This window comes from Artibeus jamaicensis, unplaced genomic scaffold (assembly GCF_021234435.1).
Source record: "Artibeus jamaicensis isolate MK-2021 breed Jamaican fruit bat unplaced genomic scaffold, CSHL_Jam_final contig_76, whole genome shotgun sequence".
Classification (NCBI taxonomy): domain Eukaryota; kingdom Metazoa; phylum Chordata; class Mammalia; order Chiroptera; family Phyllostomidae; genus Artibeus; species Artibeus jamaicensis.
Window position 1 is genome coordinate 15329038 of NW_026521954.1, and position 13409 is coordinate 15342446.

The 13409-nt window shown below is 41.4% G+C and overlaps 1 protein-coding gene across 1 annotated transcript in view; it reads right to left on the bottom strand.

The window, feature by feature from the left end:
• LOC119045894 (cytosolic beta-glucosidase) overlaps positions 1-13409 on the bottom strand; it is a 101198-nt gene that overhangs the window by 62242 nt on the left and 25547 nt on the right. Inside the window, exon 2 of the mRNA XM_037140735.2 lies at positions 9875-10102. Coding sequence (XP_036996630.2) covers positions 9875-10102 — 228 coding nt within the window. The remainder of the gene's footprint in view (positions 1-9874; positions 10103-13409) is intronic.

Below are 13409 nucleotides of genomic sequence, written 5' to 3' on the forward strand. Positions count from 1 at the left end.
TACCAGAAATTTAGTAGATACTCAATAAACACCTGTTAAGTGAATGAACAAACCTCAATGGTATTGAATATAAGGTAGAAGAAAGGAACCAGGTAACTAACTGCCTTAGTGCTTCTCCAGAGCCATGAGTCTCAAAAGTCTAGGGAAAAAGACACACTGAGCAACAACAAGAGCTCAGCACGTTTCCCAGAATGTGGGACACAGGGCAGCTAGGACACTAAGGAACATCAGGTTGGGGAGTCTGCTCTAAGCTTGACCTTGTCCTTGGGAATACAGACCACCCCTGGCTCTGGCTCTCAGCTGGATAACCAGTATAATTTCATTTTGGCATTGTGTTTCATTCCAAGTTTGCATAGAAATAGGATTCCTTTCCCTTTTTTTTTAAACTTACTATCCTCCAATTTAAAAAAAAAAAAAACCTGACAATCCAAACTTTATATGTGTCCCCTTTAGTCCATCATTCATTTATTCATTTCTTACATGCACATTTATAGAGAAGCTACTGTATGCTGGATTCCCAAACATATTTAAAATAAACACTATTCTCATCTTCAGGGAGCTTAAAATTTAGTAGGGACTCAATAAATCCACAAATCATTACAATAGAGTATTATTAGTAAAGATGAAGTACAGAATGCAATTTAAGTCTATGATAGAGAATACCCATCCCAAATTGAGGGCATTTGAAATTTATTCTGAAAGCAATGTATCATGACCATTTCAAAAGTGAACAATGAATGCCAAGCTACATCAATTCAATGCCAACTCTTCAATACTCTCTCAGTGGCCTTGGGCAAGTGACCTTATCTTTCTGAATTATCTTTCCCTTTCTATAAAATGTAAACAATAATAGAAACCCACTTTAACAATTATTATGAGAGTTTAATGAGTTAAAAAATTGAACCTGCTCAGCAGAGTTTTTGGCATAAGATAAGGGCTTAGTAGAAGTTAGCTATCATTCTCAGAATAATTATTACTGTTACTGTTGTCATTCATTACATCTAAGCTGATACTCAAAAGATGAATTCAAAGTACCCACACAAGGCAAAGAGAAAGAGTAATCCAGGAAGAGAAAAAGGGAAAGCAAATGTCAGAAGACCAAAGAAGGTATGGAAGTAAAAAGAAAAACAATACACCCAAATGTGAACAGAGCTTGCTAGAGTAAGGGAATCAGCCATAATCACTGGGCAGATACTCAAAGGCTGTCAGGGAAGAGGGGAAGAGGGGACCTTCACGTGCATGCTGATTAGAGGTTGTTGGCACAGAGCAGAAGTGGGGTGTCTCAGTTTGGGGGGCATATGTGGCTTTCTCTGGTTGGTCCTGAGTTGAATGCTGGGGACAGGGGAGCCTGCAAACAGAGAAGGCTGGCAGTTGCGTAGCAAGTTCTGACTATCTGGGGTGACCGCTGCAGAGGCTCTAGTTCACCTTCCTGGGCTTCTTAGGTGGGTCAGAGTTTTATCGTCATACATGGCTGAGGTACTGTCCATTTGCATTTTTATTCCCCTAAAATACTATGGATTTTCCTGGGAACTAACAGTTTGGTATAAGGAGAGAATATAGCTCAGCGAGGAGGAATCAGAATGGTGAGAGGTAAGCAGGGTAAACAGAAGCCAAATTATGGAGGTCATGTGTTGTCTGTCTGTAAAAGTGGTATTTTTAACAACAGTGCACGTATCTTGCCAACTAGAACATAGTGTGAATCATGTATAACAACTCTACACTTGGAAAGTGGCATCCCATTTAAATGGCATTACTCACTTGGTAAACAGAATAAGCCCTCCACCCCTAAAGATGCCCATGCCTCAACCCATGGAACGTGAGGATAGGTTGCTTTACACAGCAAAAGGGACTTTGCAAATGAGTAAGGTTGAGGATCTTGAGATGGGATGATTTCTCTCTAGTTTGTTCAGTTGGCCTGCATCTAACCACATGAATCATTAGAAGTAGAAATGGATGGCAGAAGAGTGGATCAGAAAGATGTAACTGCAGAATACACAGAGGGGATGGCAGGTTGGGAAAGGCTCAACCCTTTATTGCCAACTTGGAAGATGGAGGGTGGGAGCCATGAAATGTAGGTGGCCTCTAGTTCTGAAAATGTCCCTCGGCTGACAGCCATCAAGGAAATGAAGACTTCAGTCCTGTGACCACAAGAAACTGAATCCTCCTAACAACCTGAATGGGCAGAGAAACAGGCTCTCCCCTAGATCCTTCAGAAAAAAATATAGCCCTGTAGTCACCTTGGCCAGACCTGTGTCAGACTTCTGACTGACAGGGCTCTAAGGTAATACATTTGTGTTGTAGAGTCAAGCTTGTAGCAATCTGTTCCAGCATCAGTAGAAAACTAGTGCACTCACCAAAATGTATGAAACTTTTCTTTCCTCTCTCAGTGGAAAAGCACCCCACCACCCCATCTCTGGACCTCTGTAACCCCCCAGGTCCTCATTTGTAAAATGGGATATGCAAAGATGGTTTAATGGAGTCATTTTGGAACTGGTACATGTTATGGTTCATATAGTCAATTCCTTCCACTGGCTTTGCATATTAAAATATCAGCTTTTATTTATTACATTCATACTTAAGCCCAAGAGGTGGGTATTTTTATCCTCAATCAACGTAAGAGAAAGCTGGGATTCAGAGAGAATTAGAACTAGACTTAAAGCACCAACACTGAACTCAAGTTGTCTTACTGCAAAGCCTGGGTGTTTTGACAACACTCCATTTCTAATGGAGTGTTGTCACTAATGCTTCAGAATCAGACTGTTGTAGCTGTCCTCTGTCAGCCCCAGTAACCACACACTTTAGAGCTGACTCATAACATCAGGTTCTTTTCCTGTTTCTTTTTTGGAGGAACCAATGATTTATCTTCAGTAGGCATCATTAGATATGGCACAACCATTAATGATGGCAATCATTGTAATTCAAACAACATGGTAACCTTCAGTTGAGTTGAAGATAAAAAAAATTAAGTAAATTTTTTCTCACTTACTGGAGTGTCAGAGCAACAAAGCATTGCACAGTTAGTATTTAACATCTTAGGATGAAGCATTTTATTCCTGGGTTGCACAGTTTATTTGGTGTTGTAATGAAACTTTCCCATGATGCAGTGGAGTAAGGTTTCTAAGAGCAGAGCTCCAGAGTCATACAGTTCAGTCAAAAGATCATGGATAAAACACATGGCCTCTCTACATCCGAGTTTCTTCATTTGTAAAAGAGGAATATTAATAGTGCCACCTCGTGAGTGTAGGAAGTATCAAAGAGGAAAAGTCATCAGAGGGTTCTTCAGCTTTCCCAGAGTGGAACAATTCTCTGCATAAATGTGTGTTTTCAAATGACCATCTGTTACCAATCTAGGGATCTTGAAACTTCAACTGTCACTTAGACCTTGTTCTGCATCTGGATATTAGTAGAGGATTGATAATTTTAAGTACCGAAACTTCTGTAGCCTTCTTACATTGTTACTACCAGGTTCTTTGTTTCCATTAAAACTATTTCTTTTTATTTAATCTTTGAAAATATGAAGTTTTTTGAGTTAAAGGTCTTTTGGATATTTAAAAAATCACTTTAAACCAAATATAAAGGTGGAGTAGGGACCGGTATCTGGTTGGTATGGGATGCGGTGAGCATTCTTTGAAATGATCTAGAGAAATCATATGCCCAGTAACAGAGAATGATTATAAGTGGAACTCAAGGGACTTGAAGCTAGAAGCTGAGAAAACCTTTGTCTCAGGAAATTCTGGTCTCTCCCACCCCAGCTTTTCCATACACCTACTGCATGCCTTTCTCACAGAACCAGTTTTCTCAATGCCTCAGATTTGCCCTGGTCTCAAAATGGCCACTCCATCTGCCAAGGCCAACCACTGATCAACTCAGCCTCTTGGCTCCTTAATTCCAAACATCCCTGAGAAAAGAAAGCAACAGAGCAAAATGCTCTTTTTCAATGGAGTTACACAAATGAAAAGTCCCAAAGAAGTCTTTCTCTCCTACAGTCAGGTGTGGCCGGAGTACAGCAGGATTGTGTAGAACAAAGAAATTGGGAAAATTTACTGAGAAAACAATGTGGCTGGAACTTGCAAAAATGATGTCTTGATATAGAAAATAACTGAACCGGAATCCTCCTAGGCAAACTATAAATGTACAAGTGTAGAATTAATTGTGATAGAGAGACTGCCATGCGTCAGACATATATCTAACTCTCTAAGTCCACCCCTCTCTGGATGCACACCACCCATTTCTTTCACTGCTCTAGGTCCCCCTGGCCTCCTGATGCATTCGTTTCCTGCCGCTGCTGTAACAGATCAGCACAAACTCAGTATCTAAAACAACGTGAATGCATTATCTTACATTCCTGCACGTTGGATATCCAAACTGGTTCTCACAGAGCTAAAAGCAAGTTGCCAGCAGGGCCGTGTCCCTTCTGGAGGCTTTAGAAGAGAATTCACGCACTTGCCTTCTCCAGCCTGTAGAGGCCCCTTCCCCCATCTGCAAAGCCAGGACTGTAACATCTCTCTTCTCTGAGCTCCGCTTCGGTCCTGGTATCTTCTCTCTCTCTTTACTTCATCCTCTTGTGAGGATTCACGTGATTACATTGGAACTACCCAGGGAATCCAGGATGATCTTCCCATCATAAAGTTCTTACTTAGTCATGTCTATATAGTCCCTTTTACCAGGTAAGATAACATATTCACAGTTTCTAACTATTAGAAAGTGGACAAATTTTGGGAGGGGGGCTGCTACACTGCCCAACACAGAGTAAGAGATCACTAAGATTTCTGTTGTTCATTTATTTAGTTAACATTCCTACTGAGTGTGCTCATATTTTAAATCTCAAAGTGAACAAGAAATTCTACACAAGCATTCCTTTTTATTTCCAATGCCTGGGTCTCCTACTCATCACCTGAAACTTGAATGTGTGGCAGATACAAAAAGGTATTTGAGCACTTGAGAATAGAAAAATATGTGATTTCAGTTGCCAGCTCAACCTCTTCTTGTTAAACCTTGAAAACTTGACATTTGAAAGAGAAAGACTGTGTAACAATTCTATTTTGTAAAATACTTTTTCAATTTAGGAACATAGGATTTTATAAGTTTCCAAATATCTTTTCCAATCAAGCTTTAACACAGAAAGTCAAACACACACACAACAGGGGTTCCTTGGAAGGAACGGTGACAAGGGATTACCAATTTTTTATGTGCTCTTTGAGGAAATATTTAAACAGGAAAAAAAAAAAACCCAAACGATGGCCTTTCTGAGTTAAAACAGTTCCAATGGCTTCAACAGATCACTGCACAAGCGTGAGCAGCTGCTTATTGAGAGTCAGCCTCCTGGAAGGACCTCCAATGCCCTCGTGTTCATGGAAAAGTCTGAGCTATTCATCAGCAATGGTTTTACAAAAGCTGGGCAAACAGAAAAAGCTCAGGACCAGGGGCACATGACCCCCACGTGAGATCTGCACCCAGGGTTTCCCCACATTGTTCAGGGGCCTCTGGGACTCCACTCCACCCACCAACACCCCCTATAGCTCTTTGGCTTCCTGCCCTTGGACTGCCAAGTGGCAGTGTGTCCTGTGAACTTCTGGACACCTTCAGTGAATTTTAAATAGCTTGATCTGTTGACACTGGTACAGGTCCCCAGTCCTTTATGTGAAAATCTGGGTGGCCAATGTGTTCAAAATGTTTGGATTTTAGAAAGGAAACATCATATATTAACTCTAACACCCCTGGTGATATCTGAGTCAATATCTCTTACTATTTCTGCATTAAAATATACGGTAAACATCATTGAGCAGAATAAACTGAGGTGATAAAAATCTTTCACATCAATTTAGGTCAGTGTTTGCTGCCAAATTAGTTTTAAAACTCAACTTGCTAAAAAGGATTCAGTATTTGGAGGCTTTTTGGGGGGGTTTTAGAATTTCAGATAAGGAATTATGGACTTATGTTACGAACTGGTGGGTTATGTTTTTATTCTGTTTGTAATTTTTCTGTTCAGTGAAAAGTCAAACTCTTGGAATCATAGGCTAGAACAGCGGACTGAGTTGTAGCGATGGAGTGTTTTCCGCTTCATTTTACCAACAGGAAAACTGTCGCACAAAGAATACAAGTCATTTGGTCAAGTTAGAGATGGGTCTGGACTAGTAGATTCCAGGTTTTTAACATCAGACAGATGTGGGCTGGATCAGCCCCACCAAAACCTGTCACCTTAGCAAATTTAGGCTCAGACCTATACCCAGGGATGCCCTCTGATTAGAAATCCCCCTCGCTCATGGGCTATTGGGGGAATTAAAGCTACAAAAACAAGTACAATATGAGCACTGTGAGTTGCTCATGGTACACACTCAATAAAAGGCAACCATTCCTAGACTGAATGTTATGATTGCCATTGACCTAATTGAATTACATGCAGTAAGTGTTTCCTGAATTCCTGCCTGCAAGGCACTGGACTGGATCACGGGGGTGAACAAGGCAGAATTACCTCCCATGATACCATAAGCAATTGGAGAGACTGTCTTACATCTATGGTGTGAGGACACAGCACACTTGACAGACAGACGCAACACATGCTTGTTGAATTGAATTCAACTCATATGTTCCGTCTATCAGGGAATACAATAACACTGCGGGGGAAGAATGTGAGAAATACCCTAAGAGTTCTACAAGATGCAATGAAAATAGAAAACAAGATCTCTTCTGTCTTTAGAGGAAGATTTTTTTAGAAGAGGAAACACTTGTGCTAGGTTTTAACAGGAGGGTAGACATTCAGGGGATATAGTTTGGGAGTTCAGGAAAGGCCGTTCCCAGCAAAAAGAGAAGAGTGAGAACATTCCGACAGAGGTGGAAACTCACATAGTGTGTTGAATGGGTGGTGGGCTGTGTGCTCAGGGAATTGCGTGGGTCATACGCATGGTGGGATGTCAGCTTGAAGGAGTTAGAGTGAGTTACACCTTCACGTAATATTCTAGTATATAAAAGGAGCATAGACTGTACTCTGAGGCTTGGGGTGACTCAACGTTTTTTTCAGATTGCTTTGTTTTTAGTAGCAATTACATAAATGATGTAAGCCAGATGACTTGGGCCAAGCTTCAGGAAAATTACTATGGTAGCATTTTGTATACAGAATTAAAAGACTAAGAAAGAGAACAAAAGTACAGTGCACCCTCAGTTCTCAAACTTAATTCATTCCGGAAGGCTGCTTGAGAAGCGATTTGTTGGAAAAAACAAATCAATTTTTCCCATTAGAAATGATGTGGACTGAATTGATCTGTTCCAGACCCCCCCAAATGATGCCCTGTTTTACCCTTTCTTATATACAGTGCATGTCCGATGTACTGTTTAGTCTGTGAATAAACACTTTAAAAAGAAAAAGGACATGAAATGTAAATGAAAATTTAACAGAACAAAAATAAAACGTACAATTAAAAATGAAAGTTGATGTACACACTAAAACGAACCTTTAATGCTGAGCGCTATGGATGACCGAGTATGGAGGGGGGGATAGAAGGATGGAGAGGTGCTATCGCTTGGCAGGGGAGCCCCTTCCTTTAAAATGTCAGGTAGCTTTGTTCTCCAGGGCTTCCCCTTGTCTTTCTCTCTGCCCCATGAGAACTTGCTTCAGGCTCACTGGGCCTCTGTCTCACTAGAAACCTATCCAGTGATGTTTGTTTTTTGCCTGCGTTTTCACACTCGCCTGGAGTGAAACACTGCATTGTCACTGAACAAGTTTATTGCACGGTTTGCTACTTCTGTGTCAGGGTGATATTTCTCAATAAAACTTAGCATTTCTCCCCATTTCCCAAGCATTTCCTTGATCGGTGAAGTAGGAATACCCTCCCTTCCCTCTTTTTTATCTCTTCAATTGCAAATTGAACAAATTAAGTTTGAGAACTGAGATTCCACTGCATCAGTAGGAAAGGGTTGTCAGCTCAAGAGCTGGAATTTTGTTCAACAACCCAGACTTTTTTTTTCCATGCGCAATTCAAGAACTGAATTGTTCGAGATGGGAGACATTTGAGATCCAAGGTTTGACTGCAAGTAGACTTATCAAGGGTATATCGAAAAGTCCTTGATGAGAAGGGTAAACACCTAAACTAGGGCAGGGGCAGAGAAGATGGCTAGGCGTGGAGAAGTTAAAGAGACATAAGCAGAATGGATCATACTTGGCAACCAAATAGATGGAGAAAGCAAAGAAAAGATTCTCTTAGTTTCCAGTCCTTGGGGGTATGGTAGTACGAGAGGGGAGAGAGGGTGCTGATGATGGGCCAGGACGGTAGACAAATATGAGTTCATTTTAAAACTGAACAGCACATTAACTTCTGTTCACGATCAATAAAACTGGCCAATGATGTCAAAAAAGTAGACATTCGACCAGCAGCAGTTAGTAATGGGGCTAAGGTCTTCAGAATCAAGCAATGGACCTGCTCATCTTGTGTTGTTCCCATCAGGTGCAGGCCAAGGATGAATCTGGGAGTCATGGTTCCACATCGCAAGGCAGAGATCCCACCTGATGTTCAATGAGCATTGCCAGTGCATGTGTCTATCTAGGTCTGGTCATCTTACATTGTTCTTAATATGTAGGAAGTCAGGTCACTTACTCAGAAGGCCTTAGTATTCATGAAGGCTCGCTGGGCTGGGTATGTGCTAAGGCAAGCAGGTGCCTTTCCCGGGGTTCCTGCAAGGGCCCGTCTCGAACTTCTGAGCCCCTGAGAGTGAATGAGGGACTCAGGCACCTCCCTTGTCTCAACTAGTCCCACCCCTGGGAATAGCGTAAGATCTTTGCCAAGACAAAATAGCCATAAAGGTACTTTATTAAGAAGCAATTATGTTGTAGCACAGGGGTCACAAAACTTCCCTGTAAAGAACCAGCTCATAAATATTTTAGGTTCTTTAGCCTATAGGTATCAGCCCCAGCTAGTCAATTTTGTCACTGTAGTGGGAAAACAGCCACAGACAACATGCAATGACCGGGCAGGGTTCTCTTGCCACATGACTTTGCCGACAAGAATAGGTAGCAGGCCAAACTTGGTCTGCCTCAGCTCATCACTGGCCAGCCTCATTGTGTGGAAGAGGCAGCCAGACCTTAGATTTAATTCCGGACCCGCCCTTTACAAAATATGTGGATTTGGACACACACCTCTGTAAAATGTGGTAATTCTACATTTTAGAAAGTGTATGTGAAATGCCTCATCAATAACAATCTTTCAAACTGGGTGTCATCTTTGGAATCACAAGGCATAATACAAATAATGGCTAACACTTATTGAATAATTTTATGATATACCAGCAAATGTAAAGACCAAAAAGATTATTTTATTTAATCCTCCAACAACTCTCTAAAATAGGGACTGTTATAGTATCCCTTTGTACGTGTAGGGAAACTGAGGCACCGAGAGATGCTTACCTAGACAAGAAGTGGTGCAGCCGTCACTGAACCCCAAGTCAGTGGACTCCAGATTCCCTGGTGCTAGTCACTTAGCACCATTAATTCAGCTCCTATTGAGATGCTTGGACTCACCTCCAGTTCTCCGGGGCTTTTCACATCTCATCCCAGGGTAACACAACTGAGCATAATTCACACACAACTTTTGAAAATTCACCTTCGGGGTAACACTCAAACAATACCATACATAAAACATTTATTCCAACCCTCTTCCTACCACTGTATTTCCTCCCTCCCAACAGAGATCTGCAGTTAAGGGAAAAAAGAGTATCACCGAGAGAGCTAATGCAAGCCCATTTCAAACAGTGTATCCCAGAATCACTCCAAAACACAGGCACTTTCAAAGCTACCCTGCAGAATAGCATACTGGATTAATTATGCCAGGCTGCTGCAATAACCTTGAATTAAAGCTGCAACCTTCTATTTTTAAGAAACACTTGCCTTTCTGGTTGATGAAACCTGTCGTCCCATCAGGTAACAGACGTGACCAGGAAAGAGAGAAGCGGTAATGAGTCAGTCCAAGCTGTTTGATACATTTCAAATCTTCCTCCCACAGAGTGTAGCTGCCACAAGCCACATCGCCAGTCTGGTTCTTGAAAACTCTCTCTCCTCCCTGATGGCTGAATGTGTCCCAGGCACTGGGGCCTTTCCCATCTGCATCCCAGCCTCCTGAGAAAACAAGGAAAACCAAGCAGTTACACTCTTGACATCGAGAGGCCCATGTGGAATGTAAATACTTGTCGCCCAAAGAAAATACCTCATTAGCTCAATGTACCATATTTATAACTTTAAAATATGCCTTTAAAATAACATGCGTGAATGGGTTATGTGTTTCGCTGCCCTTGATCCCTGAAGCTGACTGGTGGCAAATGAAAAATTATTGCACGGTGCTGCCGCAGAGCAGGATTTCATGGTTCATTATCTGAAGATCTCTCTCTCTCGGCTGGTCAACAGAGGCGCACTCTAGCTTATAGTGTCTGAGTAGAAAACATCGCCTTGTGGACATTTCTCCTGGCCGTGACTGACATGCCTTGTCCTCCAGGTGCATGGCTGAGTCCCAAGCTCTGATCGTTGGCCTTGTACACTTGAAGTCTATTCTCCTGTTATGTAACAATAGAGCCTGTGATGACCAGGTTCTTTACTGGTGGGTAAGGTGTAGGTTCCCACCATTGCTGACATAGTATTGGTGCCCTACATTCAGTCATTCACACAAGGTGATGTGTCAGGCACTATGCTGAGCAGAGGGGACACCAGTGGTGGGCAGAGGGGGATGGGGACTCTGATGTGCTTCCTGTCTTTAGGGAATTTAGCTATGGGCAATGGTGGAAACAACCAACCCAAAGGCCTTTGCAAGATAACCAGGAAGGGGTGTGTATCCAGATGTGAGCTCCAGTCCAAAGTCTCTTACAGAAGTGACTTCTAGAATGAAATGTAAAGGCCAAGTTGAATCATCAAGGTGAATTGCTTTGAGGTGGGGATTGGGAGAACAGAAAGAAAATAGTTAGGTTTATGATTAAGCTCAGAAGTAAAAGAATGTTGCACATTAGGGGAACAAAAAGTAAAAATTATATTAATTTGGAATATCTGTTCATATAGAAATTTTGTTTAAAGAGGTAGCTATAAACCATTTTGAGGTATAAAGGATTAATTTTTAAATTTTCACGACCCCCTAATTTTACTACAAGGTGCATACCCGGCACACACACCCACATACGTTCACAAAGAGATGACATGAGGCAGGAAAGCCTGTACCAGCAAAACCCTGGAAACAATGTATATCCTAGTCAAAGCAGGACAGGTTGTAATTTGAGGTGTACCAATGGGAGGAAACACTCGTCTGCAGTGAAAATGAACAAATCAGAGGACAGATGACCCTCTGCTATGGTCTGTAGGTTAGCACCCCCTAAACTTTGGGTGTTGAAGTCCTAATGCCCGGTGCAATAGGATTAGGAGGTAGGTCTCCGGGAGGCATTAGGTCCAGAGAGTATGACCCTCACAGACAGCGTGACAGCTTTTCCAGAAGAGGCCCCACTGCGCTCCCTGAGCCTGTCCGTGAACCAAGGCTCTCCCCCAGCCATGCTGGCTCTCTGATCTGGAACTTCCAACCCGTAGAGCTGTGAGCAATAAATGTTGTTTCTAAGCCACCCAGGCTGTGGTCTTTCAGCACAGCAGCCCAAATGGACTAAGATACCTTCAAAATTATAACGTTAAAGAACAACAACAACAACAAATCAAGACTCGGAAGAATATACCCAGAGTGAGTAAGTGAAGAAGACAAGTTTTTAGGGCGATGAAACTATTCCTTATGGTACTGTCGGGAGGGATACATGCTCTAATACATTTGTCAAAACCATAAATGTAAAGTTAGGTGAATAACGTATCAATATCCCTGCATCAGTCACAACACACATCACTCACCCATGGGAAATGGTAACAGCGGGCTAACGGGGAAGGGCCTGTCTGGTAACTCCGTGCTTTCTGCTCAGTGTTTCTACAAACCTCAAATTGCTATAAGATAATAGACTTCAGTCTGTAATCAAAAAGAAAATAAATATACTATACATTGATTATGTTTTCTATATTTAAAAATATGTAAAACAGCCCACAGAGTTTTGAACCTATACATGTGTGGTAAACGTATAGCAACATGCCTGGGAATTACAAAATTAGGCTACTAATGACATTTTATTTCCAGAGCCCACACGCTTCACCATTATGCCAGATGGGAAAAACTAAGTAGGTCAAAAAGAGAACCAGAAAATCAGGAAAAAAAGAAACACAGACATGGCAAAAAAAATACAGGCATAAACTGAGATAGCAGAACAAGGCATAAGTCACCACTTACAACAATAGAAGTCACTGGACTGAAGTCCCCAGATAAAAGAGAAACATGGTCAGACTAGATTTTTTTTAAATTCAGTGACATGCTTTTTACCAATTCACCTAACGCATGAGAATATAGACAACTAAAAGTCAAAATATGGATAAAAGATATCCCTGCCCCTCCCCCCACCAAAGAAAGTGAAGGACTTCAAGGAGGACAGCAGAATGAAGATAATGTGGTCACCGCAGAATGACAGCACTGTTTTCAATGTGTGTGCACCTAGAATCTGGTTTCAAAACATGTGACACAACTGAAAAGGGACATCGACAAACCCACCTTATAATGGGAGATTTTCATTAATGGGAGTTTTACCAAACATTTAAAAAACAGAACAAAAAAAAAACTTGATTATTCCATAAATTATTCCAGAAAATGAAAAAGGGAGAATTCCTTGACTCACTTTATGTAGCTAGAATAACCTTGATACAAAAAGACCTCTCTCGGTAACTGAGAAAAGAGAGAGTAAGGATGGCAGATATTAACAAGCTCGATCTAATTGATATAAATGACACTGCACGATAGTGAACACAGCAGCTGAACACGCTCCATTCTTTTCAAGCAGACAAAACCATTATGAAAGTTGAGTACAAACTGATCTATAAATAAAGACTCCGTAAGTTTCAAAAGGTTGGAGAAATGCATGTGACAAACTAATAAATTAGATTAGAATTTAATATTTAAAGAGCATTAAAAACCCTGAAGCTCAGATGTCTGAAAAGGTACACTCGAATAACTTAAGGGTTAAAGAAGGCATAAGAGTGGCCACCAGAAAAATATTAAAAATTAACAAAAATGAAATATTAAAACCTTGTTGCATCTAGTTTAAGATCCTTTCAGAGAAAGCTTTAACGTGTTTATGAGAACAGAAGCAAGCCTCAGAGTCGGTGAGCCAAGTATGTCACTAAACGTTGAAAAAAGAAAGAAAAAGGAGGAAGAAGAAAAGGAGGCCTGGCGAAGAGGGAAGAGGGGACAGGAGTGACACAGACGGGACAGAAAAGTACCAGGGATCAGGGATAACAAAGGGAACACGCAGGAGAGAGGGTTGTCAGAAGCAAATGATAGTTTTTAGAAAGGTCCAACAAAATAGGAAAA